General features: G+C 53.8%; 1 protein-coding gene across 4 annotated transcripts; it reads left to right on the forward strand.

Annotated features, from left to right (window-relative positions):
* The first annotated feature begins 308 nt into the window (after positions 1-308).
* On the forward strand, positions 309-23,331 carry ARMC12 (armadillo repeat containing 12). Of its 4 annotated transcripts, XM_066235243.1 has the most exons (8): positions 798-885; positions 5,866-5,943; positions 8,885-9,756; positions 10,379-10,524; positions 10,757-10,891; positions 20,365-20,538; positions 20,654-20,725; positions 22,939-23,331. In XM_066235243.1, the coding sequence occupies exons 3-8, from the start codon at positions 9,510-9,512 to the stop codon at positions 23,272-23,274; spliced, it is 1,110 nt and encodes a 369-aa protein (XP_066091340.1). In that variant the 5' UTR covers positions 798-885; positions 5,866-5,943; positions 8,885-9,509; the 3' UTR covers positions 23,275-23,331. The 4 variants fall into 4 exon arrangements, 1 of the variants encoding a protein (XP_066091340.1); XR_010726065.1 differs by lacking the exons at positions 5,866-5,943; positions 8,885-9,756; positions 10,379-10,524; ... (2 more) ...; positions 20,654-20,725; positions 22,939-23,331 and adding exons at positions 309-708; positions 2,971-4,211 and having other exon boundaries at positions 800-885; XR_010726059.1 differs by lacking the exons at positions 5,866-5,943; positions 8,885-9,756; positions 10,379-10,524; ... (2 more) ...; positions 20,654-20,725; positions 22,939-23,331 and adding exons at positions 314-555; positions 2,971-4,211 and having other exon boundaries at positions 800-885.
* The last annotated feature ends 514 nt before the right edge of the window (positions 23,332-23,845 follow it).

Raw genomic sequence — 23,845 nt, forward strand, 5'->3', positions numbered from 1 at the left:
CTGGGCAGGTCTGGCTTGGGCACTGTCCCCTCCACTTTTTCCAAACTTACCCCCCACCCCTTCAATATTAGAGATAATGCATGTCAAGTGCCTAGCAGGGAGGCAGGTCTGTGAGATCAGCCCGTGTGAGTCACCTCCACGCCTCCTCTCTCCTCCTCCACAGACACAGGTCAAGGCCTAGAACCTCCGGAGATCTTCCTCTCCGTATCACCCCCTCCTTCCCGCTCTGTCCTTATGGCTCTTACAAACATTTGGTACTCACCACCTGCTGGTCTGGGTTATTATTTAACCTCACACACTGTGTGTTTGTCTCTTCAACTGGCCTGCAAACTGCCCAAGGGCAGGAAATCATTTCAATACACCCAACATGTATTGAACGTCCACTCCAGGGCCCAGCTTGGCCTGTGGGGGATGCGCTGAGGGAGTGATGGGGGAGGCCTCAAAGGCCCAGACTTGCTTTCTGCCTCCAGGCCTTTCTAATCTGGTTAGAAGAACAGGATTAGTAAACAGATCTCCAGAATATGAGACGGGCCACACGCTGTGCTGTGCGGAAAGGTACAGACCAGTGTGCTGGGCCTTCCGAGGGCAGAGGCGGCAGACGGGGCTGGCACTGTTCCAACCAGGCTCTCTGAGCTGGAGCTGGTGAAGATGGGTAGACATGGAAGTCTGGCTTTTCCTGGCGTGGCAAATGGCACCGCCAACCGTGAGGTGGGAAGGAGGAAAAACAAAGGACTTTAGGAATTGTGCCTTAATTTTTAAATTTTAATTTAAAGACCCAAGCGAGCCTTCCATGCGTTAGGTGCTCAGTATGTGAGTCCCTGTCTGGAGCCGGAGGAACCTGCCAGACCAGCACCCAGTGCTATCTTTCTGCAGAAGGATGGATGGGTAAGGAGAAAACGTGACTCTGAATACATCTGGTTTTGGGGGTGAACCAAGGGAGGAGTCGGGGCTCCTGTTTGGGGCCTGTCTTCCTCCACCCTACTATTGTTCCCACCCATCAGTGACTGGGCGCTTCCCATTCCTGGCGTCCTTCCAGGGGGTTCCCAAACTACCCCAAAGGGCCGGGCTTGCTTTGCCAGCTCCTGGGAGTCCCTGCAGTCTCCAGGCTGGTGTGAAGCATGGATCTGGAAAGGAGCCGAAGAACTCCTTCGGGGGATCGCTCGAATCAGCCCCCTCTAACCGGCTTCCGTTGTCACGTGACCGCATCCCAGGTCTCCCAAGTCTGGGGCCGGCGCGCTCCCAGCCAGCCACCAGCCGACTCCTGGGCCGAGCTCCGGTGGAGCCCAGTGGCTCCTTCTCCCGGATGGAGCTGCACCACCTGTCCGCTCCCGCCCCCCCACTGTGCTACTCCAGGCCCCACGCGCCTGGGCTTCCCCACCAGGGCTCAGGTGGGGGATGGATAGGTCTGGGTGCTCTTTAAGGTTGGTGATCGTGCCAGGCTGCGGGGGCCCCAGGCCGAGGCGCGCGTCCCTGGGATTGCACGGCCACCCCCGATCGTCCCCGGGACCCGCGCCCGGCCCCGGCCCCGGCCCCAGCGCGCCCGCCGGTTGCTGCGGCGGGGAGGCTGCGCGCCGAGCGCAAGCCGCGAGCACAAACAGGGCGAGGAGGCTGGTGTGAGCGCCTGGGCCCGCTGCCAGCGCGCCGGGGCTGGAACACAATGTCCCGAGCGGGCGGCGAGCGGGGAGCGAGAACAGCCTGACTCAGCAGCTGGGTAAGTGGGTGTGCTCACTCACCAGATAAACCGCTCTTGCAGCCTGCGGTCAGCGACGACCGACTCTCAAGCGGGAGGGGCGAACTCACGGCTGGCTCCGGTTCCGGCTCCCGCCCCTGCCTGTCGCTCGCTCGGGACCTCCACGTGGCCGCTTGGCGCACGCCTCTGGCGTCTCGCCCCTCCATTACAGCGGCTCACAAGCCCCAGCCTGAGCAGAGCAGGCTCTGCCCACGTGGGAGGGGCACTCCCTCACCCCACCAGCAGGTGTGGCCGGGTTTACAGCTGCTGGATGCATGTCCAATTTCCTCCAAACCGCACCATTCTGGGAGGCCTCTGGACGATGTAACTCCGTTGCAGATGGAGGTGGAAATTTGTTCTAGGGTGGTCAGGAGCCCAGGAAGAGAATTCTGGGAGAAATGGGATATGGGGCAAAAAGACCTCCCCCATCTCTGTCCTTGGCTGACCCAGAGTTCAGTGTGTTCCTGTCCCCACCCCTGAAAACCACCAGGCCCCTGAAGATTTCCTCAGAGGGAGGGAGAAGCAGGTGGGAGGTGATAGGAAGCCTGAGACCCTGCATTTTTGCCTTACCCACCCTCCTACCCAAAGCCACAACAAAGACCCACGAATCCTGCCATCTAGCCACAGAGCTTCCTCCTCTGTACCTGCTGTACCCTGTGGTCTGGGGGGGGGGGCACCGTGAGCATGAACCAGGGCCAGGACCTCAGATGGCAGCCTAGAGCAGGACTCTTCCTGGAGGGCGGGACCTGTCCCACACCCCAGCCAACTGGGGTGTCTGCAAGGTACCCCAGAGGACACGCTGTGCCTCGCGTGTGCCAGGGCAGGCAGGGAGGGGCTCCGTCCTCTGCTGAGTTCCAGGAAAGGCCCTGGCAGTCAGAACAGGCCAGGGCTTCAGGGCCTTCAAGGGTGGGGCTGGGGGAGGGACCCTAGGCTGCTGAAGCGCCTTACATCCCAGAGGCTCATCTGATGGCACCTCTGGCACCCTCTGTAGCCAGAGGTGTGGGGATGGATGCCGGCACAGGTCTGGGCCACAGACCACCTTCCCACGCGCACAGGCATACTTCCCACGCACCTGCCTGCCCAGCCAGCACTCCTGGAATCTCCCAGTCAGGAGGTAACTTCCCTGTCCTTGACCTCAAACTTCTACTGGATGTATGAAATCTGCCCCTGATATCCCAGGTCAGTGCTTGTCCTGAAGCTGTTTGCACACCTGTAGTAACAGACCCACTCTCCCAATGCAGCCCTTCCGGACTTCTCTGTCTCCAAGCTCAGGGGCCGTCAGGACACCTGCGCTCACATGGCCTAGAAGTGACCGAACTTCTCGTGTTCTTCACACCGGCGTCTCTGCATTGCCCAACACGACCCTGCTGTCCCCCCAAATCACCATGATGGTGGATTGATTTTTAACTATTTTCTCTCCTTCACCATCCAATATCTGATCTATGACCAAATTCTTCTTTGTTGCTTTTATTACTAGATGCATTGTTATTTTTCTGTCACCCCGTCCTCTCCAACCTCGTAGATTCTTCCTTTTGGCCCAGATTCCCACAGCAGCTGCCACACTGCCCTTTTCTGCCCAGGATTTTCCTTCCTCCTAAACACCCTGCTGGAACAGTCTTTCTCAGACGGTTTATTGTGTACGTTACCCATCTGGGACCCCTCATCAAGTGCACCGGGTGCACCAACTTCAAACCCGTATGTTCCATCTGAAGGGACCCAATTCATTCATGGTATGCCTGGACCACAGAGTCCAGCCCGGAGCTGGCACAGAGCAGGAGGGCAGCAAAAGGACCCATCAGTTTGACTGCTCTTTTTTCACCCTGACAGTTCTCTCTCCAGACTTGGTTTTCCAGTCCCATCAAGTCTGTTGGCTTCCTGCTGCTCCCTCAGGCCCTTTTGTTTTGAGGAACCGCCATTTTTCATTTCCCAAAATCTTCAGAGAGAGGTGGGGAAGGGAGAAGCCGACATCCAAGTCTGAGCCAAATACCAAGGGCAGAGACCTTGCGTGCTGAGTGGGGTGCGTGCGGCTGCCTGCTGGGAGCCTCTGCTCCACTAAGAAATAAACCCACTCAGGAGGTGGGAGGCAGTAGGGTCAGTGCACGCAAAGCAGCGGCTTTGGGTTTACAGTGGGATCTTGCCATTGGAGATTCCAGCCTGCTTAGCCCTGGGTCCCTGGTTTGATGCCCTTAGATTGTTCTATTTCTTGGCAGCAAGCATATCACACACAACACAGACACGCCCTGATACACACACGCCTGCCCCCCCCCCCAAACCACCACCTCCTAACCCAGCTCAAAATCTGCCTCCTGTCGGAATGTTCTGGTGATCGCCGCCCCACTTTGGCCATTTTGCTATCAACTTCCCTCTCTGATCCGTACGAGCTGCCTTCAAACGCTTTCAATATTTTATTTAGTTATTAGCTGAAGTTATTACTTAGAGTACTTTCAACCCTGTAGATTATAAACTCCTTTATGGCAATGAACTGTCTTTATTTATTTAATATCTATTTATTTTAATAGGGAAGCACAAGATGGGATGGGACCATCAAACTTTGGAGGCCACATAAACTTGGGTTTGGATCCTGGTTCCAACACTTAAGTTGTTTGGCCTTGGGCAAGTTTCTCAACCTCTCTGGGCCAGTTTCTTCATCTGTAAAAGGCTGTAGTGATACTTGCGGAATGAGGGGCAAAGATGACAGAGAATGCCCAGGCAGTGCCCGTTGCATAGTGAGAAGAAAATAGGTTGGAGCCTTCCCTGAATTTCCCGACAAGGTTCCCTAACTAACTGACACACACACACACACACACACACACACACACGCCCCAAGACACTTAAGCATGAAAAGGAACATCATTTATAATTACAGTCTTACTATGGAAGTAACCCCGGATATTTGGCTAACCTACCCTAACTCAACCCGTAGGGGCCTGGGCCACCCAGTGCCTAACCATGGCCTCAAGCCTAGATCAAGCTCAATGAACTGTTGAATGAAACAGCAAACACAACCTGTCCTTCCACCAGCGAATGAATAAGGAAAGATTGAAAAGCCCGCCCCCCGCCCCCTTCCACCCCCACCGGAGTGCTAATGTCGCTGGAAACCTTCTTTCTCGAAGGTCTCATCTCGCCTGCTCCAGTTCGCTTCCCCGCCCCGGTTGCCTTGACAACAGTGACGTTACCCTGAGGGGCGTCCCCTCCGTCCCCTGCGGGAGGCCCAGGCCCCTTATCCCAACCAGGGGAGAGGGTAAAGTTGGGGTCCTTGACCTTCTTCCCGCCTCCGCCAGGCCTGGAGCTAATGACGCCCAGCGGGGCGCCCCACTTGGGCGCGTGGCTCCCTGGAGTGCGGTTACACACACGCAACACCCTCCGCAGCGCTGAACTGGAGGGGCCGGGAAGGTGCCGGCCGGCTTCTGGCCCGGGGGCCCCTCTCCACCCCTTCACCCCCGGCCAGCCATTGGATCCCGAGAACCCGAGCCCAGCACAGCCCAGGTCCTCCCTTCCCGGGGCAGTCCTCGGGCTCCTGGGGTGGGGTTGCGTGGGAAGGCTGGTGTCCCAGGGGGCTGCGGAGCGCGGGAGGGAAGGAGTTAAGGCTCCGGGGGTGGGGGAGGGGGAGCGAAGGGAAAGTGAGAGCGGGGGCGCGGGGGGGTGTGGGGAACCAGCGCGAAAGAACATCCTGTGCCCGTCGCCGGATGCGCGCGGAGGGGGGCGGGGGGGCGAGGTAGACGGAGAGGGAGGGCGAGAGGGAGGCCCCGGGCGGGGAAAGGCGCGGCCTCCACCCCGGCCCGATCCTCCTCCTCTGGGGGCGCCGCCCTCTCCGCTCGCGGTCCCTACGCCTTCGAGAGAGCAACCGGCCGCCGGGAGGCCCCCGAATCTTGCTCCTGGGCCGGGGTGCGAGCTGGCTGGGGAGGGGCCAGGCTCGGAGAGTGAGGGATCCTCGACGGGGCCCGGCCCCCCATCCTTTCCTCTCTGCTTCTGGCTTTGTGCGCGGGGTGGGGTGGGGTGGGGTGGGGTGGGGTGGGGTGGGGGGGGGGGAAGCTCGCACGTGCTGAACGTCTCGTGTGCACCGAGTCATAACACATTGATTCCTGACTGCAGCACTTCCCGGTAATGGTAGGTATTAATAGACCCGTGTTCCGCAGGAGGAAATTGAGACTCGGATTGTGGAATTTGCCCAAACTCAAGCCGGTCGGACTCCAAAGGCTTTTCATGCGAATAAAGTAATCTTCCTTGCCCTTAGCTTCAGTGCTCGCAAGCATTGGGCCCCTCCAGAGTCCCCTTCTGGAATGACCTAGAACTCTATCCTGCACATTAGGCCCTCTGTATCATATTAGGTTTCTCAGATTCCTCGAATTCGGAATTGTTCAAGGCAGTTCAATGGGTTACAGGAGTTGAGCTCGATTAGGCTGAAGAAGACTGGGGTGGGAGGGGTGGAGGGTGAGTGGCAGGGGCTGAATGGTGTGTAGCTGGTGGAGGCCCACCATCATGTGCTCACAGCCTTCCCATGCCCAACGTTTTTATAACGGGTGAAACCTGATTAAAATAGTAACTATAATCATAGCGTTGGTGAACTCGATGTGCTGGGCACTGTTCTCAGTACTTAATCTTTATCCCCACAAACAAGCCCCTCCGCCCTGCATCATGTAGGTGGCATTGTTCCCACTTTACTGATGGGGTGAAGGCAGCATGAAGAAACCGAGAAGCTAAAGCAGTGACTCAGCTGGCTTCAGGTCTGGCAGTCCGGCAGGAGCCGACTCGCTCACCGAACCAAACTGCACCTAACAGGATGGAACTCCAGCCGAAGGCAGAAAACTGGTGCAGATGGCGGGGGCAGCCCCTTCCTTTTGCCCTGGGGAGGGCAGGTGTGAAACTTGGGGCCAACAACGTGTATGGGGGGGTAGCTCAGTTGGCTGGAATGTCCTCCCTATATGCGAGGGTTGTCAGTTCAACGCCTGGTGAGGGCACATATAGGAATGCATCAATAAGTGGAATGGCAAATCGGTCTTTCTCTCCCTCCCTTCCTTTCTCCCTCTAAAATCAATCAATAAAGTAATTTGCAAACTACATTTTAAAAAGAATATTTAAAGCACAGCTACCATAATTTCATAAAGCAAGTGCATGTGTTTATTTATTTATTTTGAGAGAGAGGCAGGGAGAGAGATGGAAACAGCGAGCTGCTCCTGTGTGTGCCCTGTCTGAGTCGGACCGGCAACCTCTGCATTCTCCAGGAGGACCCTCCGATCAACTGAGCTATCTGGCCAGGGTTTAATTTTTCTTTTTTTCAAAGACAGAGAGAAGAAGGGGGGGGGAGGGAAGCATTCATTTGTTGTTCCACTCAGTCGTACATTCATTGGTTGCTTCCCGTGTGTACTCTGACTGGGGATCGAACCCACAACCTTGTCATTTCAGGACAACACTCTTAACTGACTGAGCTAACTGACCAGGGCCTGCGAGTATATTTTAAATCTCCTCAAACTAAGAAAGACATCATCTGAATCAAATGCGGTCATTCCCCAGAAAGGACAGTCATCGACTTTACAGTAGCAAGCGGATATTTCTCTTTATTTTTCTGTTGTGCTAGGAACTAGTGATATGTCACACTGGGAAGTCTCTGCCTCTGATCCCTTTGAATCATCTGAGGGCAGAACCAAAGGAAATGGGCTTCAGGTGTAGCAGCAGAAAGGCCTTAGATTAGAGCCAAGAAAGAGTTCTCCTTTGGAGGCCTTTTAAAAAACATGTGAGCGCCATGTCTGCTTAGGGTGTGAGGGTCACAGAGCAGAACGAAGAGAATGGCCATGTCAGAGTGCTGCCTGGGGCCCAGTGTGATGAACGAAGGCTCTGGTGGCCAGGCCAGCTGGCTGTGGCATCCTTGAGGGGCTGCTCTCCTAACTCCCCATCTCCTTCAAGCCCAGGTCGGCCCGGGACCCAGAGCCTTCCAGCAGGAACTCACGGCCGGGCAGATGAAGCCCTGTCCTGGTGCAGAATGCTCGGCCCTGGCTCTGCACAGGGGCCTGGTGTGGGGCTTGTCACCTCCTGGTTCTGTGCCAGCAGCTGTGGTCACATGAGGAGGAGGAGAAGGAAAGGGTCTGGCCTCGCTTGCCCCATCCTAGTGGTGACCGAGGTTGGGCTTTCATCTTCCAGGCTGGCGGCATCTCCTGACTGGAGAGAAGGCCTCAATCCCTGTCCTGCTCTGTGTGCGTGCTGGGGGTGGCGGGAGGTGGAGACACAGTACTCACAGGTTTAGGCCCCCATGGTTTAAAGGCACAGACCTACCCAAACTTTGATCCTGGAATTTTATTTATTTGTTTGTTTGTTTTGTTTATACAGACAGACTGACAGGAATGGGCAGACAGATAGGAAGGGAGAGAGATGAGAGGCATCATCTCATATTTGCAGTACCTTAGTTGTTCATTGATTGCTTTCTCATATTGGTTCCAGCCAAGCCAGTGAGCCAGCCAGCAACGTTGGGCATAAGCAGTGACCATGAGGTCATGTCTATGGTCCCACACTCAAGCTGGCGACCCCACGCTCAAGGCAACGTCCTGGAGATTTAGAATGGTACATCGGGATCTCCTCAGGTTACACATGCAGAACCTGAGACCCAGGCAAGCCCAGTTCCCTTCCTCCTCCAGGGTCACACTGGTTAAATGGGCCTGAAGCCCTTGTGTCCAGATTCTCTGCCACCGTTTCACCCTCAAGTCTTCAAAGAATGACGGAGTCATGATTTGAGCACCTGCTAAGTACAGGACTGTGTTGGATGTTGGAGATGCAGACAGCCGCCCTCAAGAGCATTTGGTTGTGCCTGGCCAGGCAGCTGCACAGTGGGTAGAGTGTTGGCCTGGGATGCTGAGGACCCAGGTTCAAAATCCCAAGGTCGCCAGCTTGAGCGTGAGTTCAACAGCTTGAGTGTGGGGTCTTCGGCTTGAGCGTGGGATCATAGACATGACCCCATGGTTGCTGTCTTGGGCCCAAAGGTCACTGGCTTGAAGCCCAAGGTCGCTGGCCTGAGCAAGGGCTCACTTGCTGTGCTGGACACCCCCCCCCCCAGTCAAGGCACATATTGAGAAAGCAATCAATGAACAACTTGTTGCTGCAACAAAGAGTTGATGCTTCTCACCTCTCTCCCATCCTCCCTCTCTCTCTCTCTCTCTCTCTCTCAAGAAAAGAAGACCATTGGTCGCACAGGTCAGTGTACACTGTAGGAGATCGTGCAAACGCTGGGAGATGATGGATTTGCCTCAAGACCCTACTGAACTTTATAGAGTGCGTCCCCCCTTCCAGGGGGGGCCTGCTGCAGACGCACCCAAGGCCAGCAGTGGATCTATGGTGAAGAGATGGAAGACAGAAGGGCCAGAGAAGTGAGAGAACTGGGGCAGCCGCTGGGCACACCCCAAACCCTCCTCCCAGAAACTTCCAAAGGCCCAGCCCAGAAACTGGGCCTCTGCTGCCCTCTAATGGCAGAAAGGCAGCGTCCAAAGCCACCGCCGGGGCCCCACCAACCTGGCTCCCTGGGAGAAAAGGGGGTGTGCAGATCTTTCCCGCCCCAGATGTTCTATTCCTGTCGAGTCTTGACCTTCATTTCCTGCAGCCTGTAGACTAAGGCTCTTCTCCCAAGCACCCTGGCTGCCCTGTTTCCCAACCACCCTCCACCCCACCATTTCTCTAGTTTCCTTTGTTGCCTGAGTTCTGATTCCGGTTCTTGGCCCTGCCAGAGTTCTGATTCCGGAAGGCTCTTACCCAGTACCCCAGGCCTAGCTCCCTCGGGGCGCATGGTGGTACTGAGGACATGGGAAAGCAGCAGGTCCAGCAGTACCTGAAGCAGCTGGACATTCGCAAAAGCGTAGTGGGCCTGGCCACGGGTGCCACGGCCGTCTACCTGCTCTACAAGGCCGTCAGGGCTGGCATGAAGTGCCAGCCGCCCCTCTCCACCGCCTCGCCCACCTGCATTGCCCGTGAGTGCCCAGGCCCTGGGGACAGGCTCAGCCCCCGGAGGCGCCCGCTCCTGGGGCCTCTAGTGTGGGAGGGGCCCAAAGGTGACTCCTCCAAGTTTCTCCTTCCTTCCTCTTTCTCTTCTCCATTTCCTGAAAGCCACCCTGGCTCAGGGGGCCTGGGTGGTGAGCAGCACCTGAAGGGGAGCCTCCGGACTCCATCTGACTGGTCTTCACATTCTTCTCCGCCCGCTGTGGCTGCCAGCATGCCGCCACCGCGTGGGGATCGGGCAGCAGCTGGGGTCCGCAAGGGAGAATTGGGGAACCTCCCTGCCCAGAGCCTCCCCTAGTTCATAGGACAACTTTGGGCAAAGTAGAAAGAGGCACCCATTCTGCAAGGCGTTTTATCACCATCTGCTAGCATATTGTTGCCACGTACCAATGATGATGGGATGCTCCGTGACACTGCAGGTGCCAGGAACTTGTTACAGTCACTATTGGGAACGGCGATGTTTAGGATGGCGGTTACAGAGCAATAGCTAGGGTGCCTTGAGCAATGCACACCTGGCCCACTGTACCTGGTGGTCCTGCGTAGAGAGAGAAGGCTCTTCTGCAAAGGCAAAGCAGCTGTGTCCCCAGGTCCTCCCCTCCCCTTCCTAGTACCATTCCTTCATCCCTGCTGGGTCCCCGCAGCAGCCTGCCTGACCTGGGCTGGGTTGCTGTCTAGGCCTGGCCATCGAGCGCGAGCGGCACGGTCGGGACTCAGGCGAGCTTCGGCGGCTCCTCAACTCCTTGGAGCACAAGCAGGACGAGTACGCCAAGAGCATGATCCTGCACAGCATCACACGCTGTGTGTACCTGCTGGAGGCCGAGGTGAGGAGAGGGGGCTGGCGGGTCCTCCTGCTCAGCTGGAGTCCCCGGGGTCTCCAGCCGATCCTGCCCCCTTGACTGGCCAGACTGTGTCCTGGGACCTGTCTCTGGTTGATGAGAGTGGGAGGGATTGTGCGGAGGGGTCTTGGTGACATGGCGGGGGGGGGACGGACACTGGGTCTAGGACACCCACTTCTCCTGCCTCTTCCATTGATCTCTTCGGTATATACCCTAGGCTTCTGCTTGTACTACTGAGGACATTATGTTGGTGGGCTGCATGCTGGATGACAAGGACAACAGTGTCAAAACCCAAGCTCTGAACACACTCAAAGCTTTCTCTGGCTTCAGAAAATTCAAGCTCAAAATTCAGGTGAGCCTAGGGGCATGTACGTGGTGGGGCAGGGTACACAGGACGCCCATAGTCCATGGGTCCTTTAACAGGCATGGGATAAGTGGTCAGGTTCCAGGAGTTTGTTTGGGTCTGAGTCTATTGACCCAGAAATAGGCTTTTCCTTGGAAATAAGTGGGGGAATAGTGGTCAGATTCCCAGCAGGGTCGTGGAAAGCCTTTGACTCTCAGGGTGGAACTGACCTGGGGCTCTAGGAGTATTTCAGAGCCCCAAGCAGCAGAGAGCCCCCCCCCCGTTCTTTCTGACCCCAACCAGGTGTTCTACGCTTCACTCCAGTGCTGACTCAGGGTTAAGTGCTTACTCCCACCCGCCGGCCCCCGCTTTAGATGCTGGTCACCAGTCCCCGCGCTTCTCACTGGCCGACTATGAATTCGGAGGTCCCCACGGCCTCCTTGTACAGGCTTGATGGTTTACTGGCATGACTCGGAACTGAAGAAAACCCTGCTGTCCTTTGCTGGTTTATTCTAAAGGCTACCACGGAGGAGCAGCGAGGGGGAGAGATGCGTAGGGGGACGTATGGGGGCAAAGGTCAGATTCTAGGCCTTCCCGTGGCTCGCCTCCCTCCAGGCACCTCAGCGTGTGCAACCCAGGAGTTCTCTGAACCGGTCACTGGGGGGTCTTTCTGGAGCTTTCACCCTGGAGGCGGGATCGATGGATCATCGCCATGGGGAACTGAACTCAATTTCTAGTCCTGTCCCTCCTCCCCCGAGGTCAGGGATGGGGCTCAAAGTCTCAACCCGTAAACCAAGGTTTGGTCTTTTCTGTCCCCCCCCCCCCCCTCCATCCAGACGCTATCTGGACGTATGCCAGGAGTCATCTCATTAGCATAAACCCAGAGGTGACGGGAAGGGAATCCCCGTGAATAACGAAAGCCCTTCCAATCTGGAGACTACAAGGATTTTAGGAGCTCTGTGCCTGAAACCGGGGACGAAGGCTGGTGGCTGGGCCCCTGAGGAGAACATCTGGTCCCCCAAATGTCATTCTCCACACCCGAACCCCCACCCCGGCTTCCTGCTCTCGGGGCCTCAGCTTTACTGGCTTCCACGCAGGTCCTTTCCTGCCTGCGGTCAGTGTCAATGCTCGTCTCCGTGGTGGTTCTCATCCCGTGTCCGTGTCCCGGCCCTCTCTGATGTGACCGCCCCTGCTCCTTGCCTTTGTATTCTGCTCGCTCTAGTCCCTCCCATCTTAAAAAGCACAACAACAACAACAAAAACCCCTCTTCCTTGACCTCCCAACTTCTCTCGAATAAACGGTCTAGCTCTCCCCGCTGAAAATCAGTATTTAAAACTTACGAACACTTCGTTTGTGGACAGTAGAAAGAATGAACAGTAACACAGAACAGGCATCACCAGAACTCGGGCTAAGAACTAGAACGGGCCGATGGGCGAGAGGCCCCTCCCCGGCCCCAGCCACAGGACCGTTCCCTGGCATTTTTGCTCATCAGGTCCGTGATGTCTTTGCGGTGTTACTGTGCCCGCACGGACCCTCTTGTATGGTAGCGGTGTTACGGGGGGGGGGGCGACGAGACCTCAGTTCTTGTCTTCTTGAGAGAACGGATCCCATCAAGAGACACAGGGCCGCAAGTAAAGAATTTTTTGGCCGCGCAGGAAGAAAATTAGAGAGAAGGGGACCTTGGAGACAGGTGCAGGGGGTCAGCCAGGGACGAGCTGCCACTGCCCACTGCTCCCCTGGTTGCAAGTCTCCTGGGATCCCTTAGAGCAGGGGTGGTCAACCTTTTTATTCCTACCGCCCACTTTTGTATCTCTGTTAGTAGTAAAATTTTCTAACCGCCCACTGGTTCCACAGTCATGGTGATTTATAAAGTAGGGAAGTCACTTTACTTTATAAAATTTATAAAGCAGAGTTACAGCAAGTTAAAACATATAATAAAAATTACTTACCAAGTACTTTATGTCGGATTTTCGCTATGTTTGGCAGAATAAATCTTTATAGAACAACTTACTGTAGTTAAATCTATCTTTTTATTTATATTTTGGTTGCTCCGCTACCGCCCACCATGAAAACTGGAACGCCCACTAATGGGCGGCAGGGACCATGTTGACTACCACTAGGGGGCGGTAGGGACCAGGTTGACTACCACTGCCTTAGAGCTTCGGAGAAAGAGAGGCAGGGAAACCGCGCCTGGGAGGAAGGAGAGGAGGAGGAGGAGGGGGAGACATGGGTGGGTGTGGTCCGGAAGGGAGAGCCCCCTGCAATCTCAGTCCTAAGGGATTTTAAGGATGGGGATTGTAGGGGAGGTCCTAGGGGCTGACCTCAAGAGCATATGCGTTAGCGTTCCAGGTGTGTTCTTTTAGGGTCATGACTGGTCGGTGCCCAAGTGCCGGGCACAGGGTCCTTAGTGCAGCTGGTCCCTGAGGTCAGTCTTTCTTTTGTCTGGCTTTGCTGCTTTTCTGGATCCGGAGCCGAAACTTAACTGAGGTCTAGATGTTATCTCCAGGGGTTAATCTTTAAGCCCCGTTCTCTGGCTTGCTTGCTAGAGAGGGAACCTTCTCTAAGGGGGTCTGAACCAAATAAATGACCAGCAATATGCCAGGGGAGGAAAGGTCAGGGGGGGGTCCGAATCCCATAACCAGCAGTATGAAATCGGGAGGTCTACACCACGTGACCAGCTAAGGGAGGAAAGGTCACTCTGGGGGGGTGGGGGGCGGGGTCCTTGTTTTCCTTGTTTTCCTAGTTCTGACTGTTGCTCGGCTCCGGGGCTTTCTGTCCTGGTGGCCTTCTGTACCCGGCCTATAGTCCTTTCTCTGCTCATGTCTGTCTGCCTACCACATAAAGGCAAAGCGGACAATTAGTAGGTAAAATCCAGTTTGGCCCATTTTTAAGCTTCCTGTATCTGGAAGGATGCCGTTTGCACGGCATGGTAGGCCTTATCTCCTGGGCACTGAGGTTCGTCCTGACCAATGTGGCTACTAGCTCTGTCCTTCTTTCCCACTGCGGGTTTCTTTATCCACGTGCCCCGGGGCAGGCGTTGGAGTGGTTTGCTCACTGAGCCGTGAACATTCTTGTACACATAAATCTCCCTGTGGACACGGGAGACTTCCTCCAGGGCGTGCATGCCGGAGCGGACCGTCTGGGGGAAAGGGCTCCGTCAGTGCGCCCCCTCCGCCCCCGCTGCGTGCGTGTTCCCGCGGCGTCATTTCCTCCCCAGCCCTTTAATGTTTTTGAAAGATTTTATTTTTAAAGATTTTTAAAAAGATATTATTTATTCACTTTAGATATAGGAGAGAGAGAAGGAGAGAGAGAAGGAGGGAGGATCAGGAAGCATCAACTCCCATATGTGCCATGACCAGGCAAGCCCAGGGTTTTGAACCAGCGACCTCCGTGCTTTAGCTTGATGCTTTATCCACTGGGCCACCGGAGGTCAGGCCACACTTTAAAGTTTTTTGCATCAACCTCTTTTGGGAGAACAGGCCTCCGGGCCTTCAGTTTTGTGTTGCCTCTCCATCCCTCAGTCCTCTGTTTTCACAAAGACGGTGCTGCTCAAGCTTATCAGAATTGCCCAGAGAGCTGCTTAGAAAGGCAGACCCTGCCCCCCCACACCTGTAGTCCAGTTTAACCGGGGAGCTGTGTTTTCCACAAGCCCCGGGGCATCACCGTTCCTTCTCTCCTGCTGGGGTCTGTACCCCAGGCCCTGCGCCCTGTTCTCCTCTCCCAGCGAGAGCAGCCGCTCCCTGGCCTCGGCTGCCATCTCGGTGTGCTCGTCTGTGTCTGTCCACAACTTGGGGGCTCCCTTGACCTCCAGGCCTGTGGCCAGCTGCTCCCCTTAGACAGCCTAGGGGTCCTCTAACCCAGCACATCCAGGGTGAAGCTCGTGTCCATTCCCTAAGGCAGACTACCCTCTCCAGAGGGGTCTGTCCCGTCCCCCCAGCCTGGTCTTCCTTGAGACTCTCCACCTCTCTGCTCCCACCCCAGCCATTTACACCGTGTGCTTCATGCTCTCCTACTCCTTGGCCTTTGCACCCGCTGTTCTGTCTGCCTGAACCCCCATCCTACCTGTCCTCCAGGTCTCAGCAGGCAGCGAGGGGCTGGGGCTGGGGCCGGGAGGAGCAGTGTTCTCATGGGAATGCTGTGGTCCTCACCCCAGGATTCTTGTCTCCCTCTTATGTGGCTCACAAAGGTACAACTTGTCAGGTTACCTATCTTGAGTGCTACCCTTTGGTCCAGGCATCTCGCATGTCAGAAGTCAAGATCTCTTTATTCATTCAACAAATGTATACATATATGCATTATTTTTTTCCAAAGTTAGAAGCAGGAACGCAGTCAGACTCCCGCATGGGCCCGACCGGGACCCACCCGGCATGCCCACCAGGGGGCGATGCTCTGCCCATCTGGGGCATTGCTCCTTTGCAACCAGAACCATTCTAGCGCCTGAGGCAGAGGCCACGGAGCCATCCTCAGCGCCCAGGCCAACTTTGCTCCCATGGAGCCTTGGCTGCGGGAGGGGAAGAGAGAGACAGAGAGGAAGGAGAGGGGGAAGGGTGGAGAAGCAGATGGGTGCTTCTCCTCTATGTCCTGGCCAGGAATCAAACCTGGGACTTCCACATGCCGGGCCAACGCTCTACTGCTGAGCTAACCAGCAAGGGCCTATATGCATTTTTTAAAGGATTTTATTTTTTTTTGACAGAGACAGAGTCAGAGAGAGGAACAGATAAGGAAAGACAGACAGGAAGAGAAAGAGATGAGAAGCATCAATTTTTCATTGTAGCTCCTTAGTTGTTCATTGACTGCTTTATCATATGTGCCTTGACCGGGAGCTACAGCAGAGCCAGTGACCCCTTGCTCAAGCCAGTGACCTTGGACTCAAGCCAGCAACCCTTTGCTCAAGCTGGTGAGCCTCCACTCGAGCCAGATGTGCCTGCACTCAAGCCGGCGACCTTGGGGTTTTGAACCTGGGTCCTCTGCATCCTAGTTCAATGCTCTATACACTATGCCACCGCCTGGTCAGGCTAAAGGATTTAAAAAATTTTTTTTTACTGATTTTAGAAAGAGAGAGAAAGGGAGAGAGAGAAACATTGATTTTATGTTCCACTTATTTATGCATTCATTGGTTGTCTCTTGTATGTGTCCTGAGTGGGGATTGAACCCACAACCTTGGCATATCAGGAAGATGCTCTGACCAACTGAGCTACCTGGCCAGGGCAATGAATTCATATTGAGCACTGACTTTGCACCAAGGCACTGTGCTGGGCACAGGAGACATAGTAGTGAACAGAACAGGAAAAAGACTTTTCAGTAGAACTTCTGCTTCTAGCAGGGCAAGGTGAGCTATACACAGAGTAAGATCTGCGTTTGTGTTTCATGTGACGAGTGCTACGGGGAAAAATAAAATCAAGAAGGCCGGTAAGAAAGGCTGGGGTGAGGATGGATTTGCAGTTTGAAAGGAGAGAAAATATTGAGAACCTAGGGATTGATGAAGAATTTGTAAAAATGACACCACACGCGTGATGTGGATAGAACCTCTGACTGGGATGCGGAAGGACCCAGGTTTGAGACCCCGAGGTCGCCAGCTTGAGCGTGGGCTCATCTGGTTTGAGCAAAGCTCACCAGCTTGGACTCAAGGTCGCTGGCTCCAGCAAGGGGTTACTCGGTCTGCTGAGGGCCCACGGTCAAGGCACATATGAGAAAGCAATCAATGAACAACTAAGGTGTTGCAACGAAAAACTGATGATTGATGCTTTTCATTTCTCTCCCTTCTTGCCTTCCTGTCTGTCCCTATCTATCTCTCTCTCTGACTCTCTTAAAAAAAATGACACCAAATGGATAAATTGGAGTGTATCAAAATTAAAAATATTTGCTTCATGAAGGACCATGTTGAGCCTGGCCTGTGGTGGCACAGTGGATAGAGCGTTAACCTGGAATGCTGAGGTCACATGTTTGAAACCCTGGACTTGCCTGGTCAAGGCACATATGAGAAGCAATCAGTGAACAACTAAAGTGGAGCAACTATGAGTGATACTTCTCACTCTCCCCGCTTCTCTCTGTAAAATCAATAAAATCTTTAAAAAATAAAAAGACCATGTTGAGAGGGTGAAAAGATAAGCTACAGACTGGGAGAAAATATTTGCAAACCACTTCTCTGACCAAGGACTTGTATCTAGATTCTATAAAGAGCTTTGAAAACTCTATATCAAAAACATAATCCAATTAAAAATGGGCAGAAGATGTGGAGATATATATGTGTGTGTGTGTGTGTGTGTGTATATATATATATATATATGTGTGTGTGTGTGTGTGTTTGTTTTTCCTGAAGCTGGAAATGGGGAGGCAGTCAGACAGACTCCCACATGCGCCCGACCGGGATCCACCCGGCATGCCCAGCAGGGGGCGATGCTCTGCCCATCTGGGGCGTTGCTCTGTTGCAGCCAGAGCCATTCTAGCGCCTGAGGCAGAGGCCATAGAGCCATCCTCAGCGCCTGGGCCAACTTTGCTCCAATGGAGCCTTGGCTGCAGGAGGGGAAGAGAGAGGCAGAGAGGAAGGAGAGGGGGAGGGGTGGAGAAGCAGATGGGCGCTTCTCCTGTGTGCCCTGGCCGGGAATCGAACCCGGGACCACTGAGCAAACCAGCCAGGGCGAGAGATATTTTAATGAAAACAATACAGAAATTGCAAATAAGCCCATGAAAATATGTTCAACATCGCTAGCCATTGGGGAATACAAACTAAGACCACCATAAAATATAACTGGACACCTTTTAGATAATCTGAACTCCAAGTTACTTACAACTAAATGCTGGTGAACTGAGGTCGTCGGTTCGAAACCCTGGACTTGTCTGGTCAGGGGACATATGGGAGTTGATGCTACCTGCTCCTCCCCCTTCTTTCTCTCTCTTTCTCTCTCCTCTGTCTCTAAAAATGAATAAATAAACTCTAAAAAAAAATACTGGTGAAGATGCTGAGAAACTGGATCTCTCAGGCATTGCTGCTGGGAATGCAAGACGGCATGACAGCTACTCTTGAAAAGAGTCTGCAGTTTCTTAAAAAATCTAACTACTCTACAGTTACCATGCAGATCAGCAATTGCACCCCTGCACATTTATCCTAGAGAAATGAAACCTTGCATTTGCACAAAAACCTGTATACAGTTGCTTCTAGGAGCTTCGTTTGAAATAGTCAAGAACGAAACAACCAGATGTGTCTCAGGAGATAGATAGTCGGACACACGGGTGGCTCGCACCGCGGCACCCTACTCAGGAACAAGAAGCAGTGAACTGTGGTGTGCACACAACCTGGATGGACTTCAGGAGCATTATACTGAGCAGGGGAAGGAAATCTCAGCCGGTCACGAAGTATGCTCCCATTTCTGTAACATTCTCCAAATGTCAAAATGATAAGACAGAAAGCGCATTAGTGGTTGCCAGTGGTCAGAGTCGGTTTTGGTGGGGAGAGGGGTGACTGTAGGGATCCCACAGGGAGACCTTTGTGGTGCTGAGACAGTTCTGGTGGGATTATCTGTCAACTTCAGCGGTGGTTACATGAATCCACACCTGTGACAAAATGACACGGAACTATACACACACTTGGTACCAATACCAATTTCCTAGCTTTGTTTTTTTTTTAAAGATTTTTATTTATTGATTTTAGAGGAGAGAGAGAAGGGGGGTGAGGGGAGGAGCAGGAAGCATCAACTCCATAGTAGTTGTTTCTCATGCGTGCCTTTGACCAGGCAAGCCCAGGGTTTCGAACCGGTGCCCTCAGCGTTCTAGGTTGATGCTTTATCCATTGCGCCATCGCAGACCAGGCCTGATTTCCTAGTTTTTTTTTGTTGCTTATTTATTTATTTATTTATTTATTACAGAGACAGAGAGTGAGTCAGAGAGAGGGATAGGCAGGGACAGACAGGAACGGAGAGAGATGAGAAGCATCAATCATTAGTTTTGCATTGCGCGTTGCAACACCTTAGTTGTTCATTGATTGCTTTCTCATATGTGCCTTGACCACGGGCCTTCAGCAGACCAAGTAACCCCTTGCTGGAGCCAGCGACATTGGGTTCAAGCTGGTGGGCTTTTGCTCAAACCACATGAGCCTACGCTCAAGCTGGCAACCTCGGGGTCTCAAACCTGAGTCCTCCGCATCCCAGTCCGACGCTCTATCCACTGCGCCACCGCCTGGTCAGGCCTGATTTCCTAGTTTTGATATTGTGTTCTACTGTGGACGATGTCACCGTTGAGGAAAATTAGGTGAAAAGCACACAGGACCTCTCTGAACTACTATTTTCTTTCTTTCTTTCTTTTTTTTTTTTTGCAATTGCCTGTGAATTTATAATTATTCGAAAATAAAAATTAAAAAATAAAAAGTGTGTTAGCCATGTGATAGTACGATGGAGAAAAGTAAAAAGAAGGGGCATGAGGGAGGTTGGGTGGGAGGGGTGTGGCGCTAGTAGTAGGAGGTGACAGGGAGGTCCTGAAGGAGGTAAGAGGGAGCCACGGATATCAGGAGTGAGAGCATTCTAAGTAGAAGGAACAGCCTGTGCGAAAGCCCCCAAACAGATGTGTAGCTGGCATGTTCCGGGAACAGCTAGGAGGCCGTTGTGATGGGAACCGTGAGGCAAAGGAGAGACTAGGAGGTGAGGCTGAGGAAACAGCAGGAGAGGGGTGGAGCATGTCGGATTATGAACCACTGTAAGGACCTTAGCTTTTACGCTCCACGGACTAGGCACCCTTGAGCGGACAAGCGGCACGTCTTGAACAAGCCTGCTGCTCAGAAGCGGCACTCGGGGGTGGGTGGTGGTGGAAGCCGGGAGACAGGCTAGGACAGCGGTGGGATGGGAGAACAGTGGGCTGGAACAGAGCGGGAGAGGCGGGTGGTGAGAGGTGGCTTGATTGTTGATAGATTTTGAAGGTAGAGCCGGCAGGGTTTTCTGAAGGCTTGGGGAGAGGGTGTGAGAGAAAGAGAGGTCAGGGAGGACCACAGATCCTCGGCTGAGGAAGGGAAGGAAGGTGGACGGGCCAGCTGAGACAGGGAAGGGCGTGGAAGGAGCGGGCTCGGGCTGAGAGCCTGTTCATCCTCAGAGAGGTTTCGTGAACGTTCCGGGGAAGTGGCAGAAGTGGCACCCGCAGATACGACAAGTTCAGGGAGAGGTCCGAAACAAACTCAGAAGGCATCAGCCTACGGGTGGGACCCAACGCAGTCCGGACGGTGGCACTAGGGAGCCACGGAGAGAGAGGGGAAGGGGCTGGGCCCAGGGCCCAGGAAGGAAGTCTGGGGAAGAGCAGCCAAGCCAGGAAAGAATTTCAAGAATATGTGAATGGTCCACCAGCCAGATGCTGTTGAGAGTGTCAGGGAGAGGGACTTGTTCGTCGATGGGGTTCGGCTCCGAGCTCGTGGGCCGGGGCAGGGAGGAGTAGAGGCGGAGGCCGCGGCAGTGCTGGGGGCCATTGTAGAACAGTAGACCTTTCCCCCCCTCCCCTCCCTCCAGGAACACTCCATCAAGGTCCTGGAGCTGCTGTCCACCATCTGGGACTCGGAACTGCACTTGGCCGGCCTCCGACTCCTCAACAGCCTCAGCCTGCCTGACTTCGCGCACCCGCAGCTGCGCCGGGTGATGCCCGCCCTGATAGAGATCCTTCAGTCCGACTACATCCTGACACAGGTGGCCGGCCCGGGCGCAGCCTCCAGCGGGGGAGAAGGTGCAGCCTCGAGCGGGTCTGTTCTGCGGGGACGCAGACTCAGCCGCCGGCTCACGCGTGGCTGCTTCCTTTCTTCAGGTGCAAGCCCTACGACTGCTGAGCAACCTGGCCCAGAAGAACGATCTGCTCTACGACATTCTCAACTGCCAGGTGAGAAGGGAAGTGAGGACGGGCGGCTGGGAGCCGGCTCAGCTCCCGGGGCGGGAGGCCCGTGGACGCCCCAGGCAGACTGAGCCCCGAGGGGGGCGCCTTGGTCCTCTTCCCGCCTCGCAGACTGAGCCCCGAGGGGGCGCCTTGGTCCTCTTCCCGCCTCCGCACGCACGGGACACACGGAAGACCCCGCCCTCTTCTGTGATCCCAATAGGGTCAGAATCAATTGATTCTGTTGTTGGGAAGGAGGGCCTCTCTTTTGAGGGGCTTTCTAAACCCCGAGAATCAGGAACACAGGTGACAAAACAAAAGTAAATGGAGTTGTTTAAAATGTGTTCTTATTCATTTTAGCGAGAGAGGAAGGGAGAGGGAGAGAAAGACAGGAACATCCATCTGTTCCTGAATGTGCCCTGACCGGGATCAAACCAGCAATAGCCTGCACTACAGGACTGTGCTCCTAACCCAGACAAGCTGTCGATCGGGGAAATGTAGTTACTGTAATACTAGGGAAAAGTTACTTATAACAAAAACCATCGTTAGGAATAGACAAAGTAACTGCATAATGATTAATGGTTCAGAAGGAAAAAGCAATTTATACAAACCCAATAACATAATCTCAAAATATAAGAGGCAATTTCTGATAGGATTATGAGAAAAATCTTTCCCCCCCCAGTTTTATTGAGGTATAATTGACAGATAAAATCGTAAGTTATTTAAAGTATACATTGTGGGGATTTGATCTGTATCTATATATACACACACATCGTGAAGGATTCCCACCATCTAGTTAACACACCCCTCACTCACCTCACATCTTTTTTTGGGAAGGGGTTTGGTGAGAACATTTAAGTTCCAACATCTCAGCAAATTTCAATTATCTAATAGAGTGTTATCCACTGTAGTCACCATGTTTTACATTGAAGCCTGAAACCTTATGCATCTTATAACCAAAAGTTTGTGCTCTTGTACCAGCCTCTCCTTGTTTCCCTCCCAACCCCGGCGATCATTTTCTGTTTATATGAATTATTTTCTATTCTTTTATTTTTTGTTCTTTTCTTCCCTCCCTCCTTCCCTTCCCTTCCCTTCCCTTCCCTTCCCTTCCCTTCCCTTCCCTTCCCTTCCCTTCCCTTCCCTCCCTCCCTTCCTTCCTTCCTTCCCTCCTTCCCAGATTCCACATAACAATAAGAGTGATTCCCTGTAGCATTCGTCTTTCTTTTTTTTTTTTTTTTTTCCATTTTTCTGAAGCTGGAAACAGGGAGAGACAGTCAGACAGACTCCCGCATGCGCCCGACCGGGATCCACCCGGCACGCCCACCAGGGGCGACGGTCTGCCCACCAGGGGGCGATGCTCTGCCCATCCTGGGCGTCGCCATATTGCGACCAGAGCCACTCTAGCGCCTGAGGCAGAGGCCACAGAGCCATCCCCAGCGCCCGGGCCATCTTTGCTCCAATGGAGCCTTGGCTGCGGGAGGGGAAGAGAGAGACAGAGAGGAAAGCGCGGCGGAGGGGTGGAGAAGCAAATGGGCGCTTCTCCTGTGTGCCCTGGCCGGGAATCGAACCCGGGTCCTCCGCACGCTAGGCCGACGCTCTACCGCTGAGCCAACCGGCCAGGGCGCATTCGTCTTTCTTTGGCACAGCTCTGTCTCACCACTATGTGCTCAAGGCCCATCCGTGTTGTCACAAATGGCAGGATTGCCTTCTCTCTCACAGCTAAATAACTGTAAAGAAAAACGGACACACCTACTACCACAGTGGAAAATTTGGAAGATTTTAATTTCTCTCTGGCAAGGAATAGATGAAAACCGAAAACTATAGAGTTCCGGGTATCTTGCTGGAAATAACACGAATCAGCTTGAGCCATTAGACACACCCAGAACTCTCTAGAATGAGTAAACGCACATGCTTCTTAAACACACACAATGTTTAGAAAAATGAACCATATCTTAAACTTCAAAGTTCATCATATTTCCTAGAATCAATATTATTACCAAATCACTCATGTTTTATGACCACAGTATGATGATGTTAGACAGTGACAATGAAAGGAAACTAAAAAAAAAACACAAAAAAAACCCCCCACCGAAAAAACCCCCAAAACCCATGTAGTTGAATCTGAAATGTAGGTGTCCGGGGAGTGGAGGCAACAGGAAGTTGGAAGAACTTTGGGACTTCCCTTGGATTTCATGTCCCATCCTGTCTCTGCCCCATCACAGGTGCACTCCAACTTCCTGAACCTGTTCCAGGCCACACAGCCGGGGAGCCTGCTGTTCGAAGCCCTGGTGTTTGCCGAGCGGCTGAGTGAGGGCCGGAACACGCCGCACTACCGCGCTGTGCAGTGGCATTACAACGAGCGGTCTCTGCACGAGGCTCTCTTCGGGGATGGGTCCCGACTGGCGGACCGGCTGCTTGCCCTGGTCATCCACCCGGAAGAGGAGGTTCAGATCCAGGCCTGCAAGGTCATAGTCAGCCTGCAGTGCCCCCAGGGCTCGGCGGTGCAGCTCTCCTCCTCCTGCAAGACCAGCCATTCCATCTTTAATAGTGGAAAATAAAGTTCAGGAGAGCAAATACATGAGTCTGGGAGAGACGCTTGGGGGCAGTGTCTGTCCAGGGCCCTCCCGGGCTGGGGAGAGATTTCATCCAGCACAACCCCTGCCCTAGACCACGGCGGAGCGCGGGCACACCCCAACACACATCCCCACTTCCCCGTTTAGGGTACAGGCTTCCTTCTTCTCTTGCTGCTTTTCAAGTTGGAATGTGGAGCCAATACTTTCAGGGAGAAGGCAGATTAATCAACAAAAGAAAATATAACATTGGATTACTCAGGATAGGATAGGCTATGCTGCTGTAACAAACTGCCTCCAAATTTTAGCAGCTTAAAAGTGATCCAGCACCCTGGCCTGTTGGCTCAGAGGTAGAGCATCAGCCCAGTGTGTGGATGTCCTGGGTTTGATTCCCAGTCAGGGCACACAGGAGAAGCGACTATCTGCTTCTCCACTCCTCCCCCTCTCCTTTCTCTCTCTCTCTCTTTCTCTCTTCTCCTCCCACAGCCATGGCATGGTTGGAACAAGTTGGTCCCGGGTGCTGAGGATGGCTTCATTGCCTCTCTTCAGGTGCTAAAAT

The sequence above is a fragment of the Saccopteryx bilineata genome, chromosome 1 (genome assembly GCF_036850765.1).
Source record: "Saccopteryx bilineata isolate mSacBil1 chromosome 1, mSacBil1_pri_phased_curated, whole genome shotgun sequence".
Taxonomy (NCBI): Eukaryota; Metazoa; Chordata; class Mammalia; order Chiroptera; family Emballonuridae; genus Saccopteryx; species Saccopteryx bilineata.

What these genes read in the sequence shown, in the direction of transcription:
- ARMC12 (XM_066235243.1), top strand. Translation starts at nt 9,510, where the DNA reads ATGGGAAAGCAGCAGGTCCAGCAGTACCTGAAGCAGCTGGACATTCGC. An exon ending in CCGACTACATCCTGACACAG is followed by an intron (nt 20,539 to 20,653) that starts GTGGCCGGCCCG and finishes TCCTTTCTTCAG; the next exon opens with GTGCAAGCCCTACGACTGCT. An exon ending in ACGACATTCTCAACTGCCAG is followed by an intron (nt 20,726 to 22,938) that starts GTGAGAAGGGAA and finishes GCCCCATCACAG; the next exon opens with GTGCACTCCAACTTCCTGAA.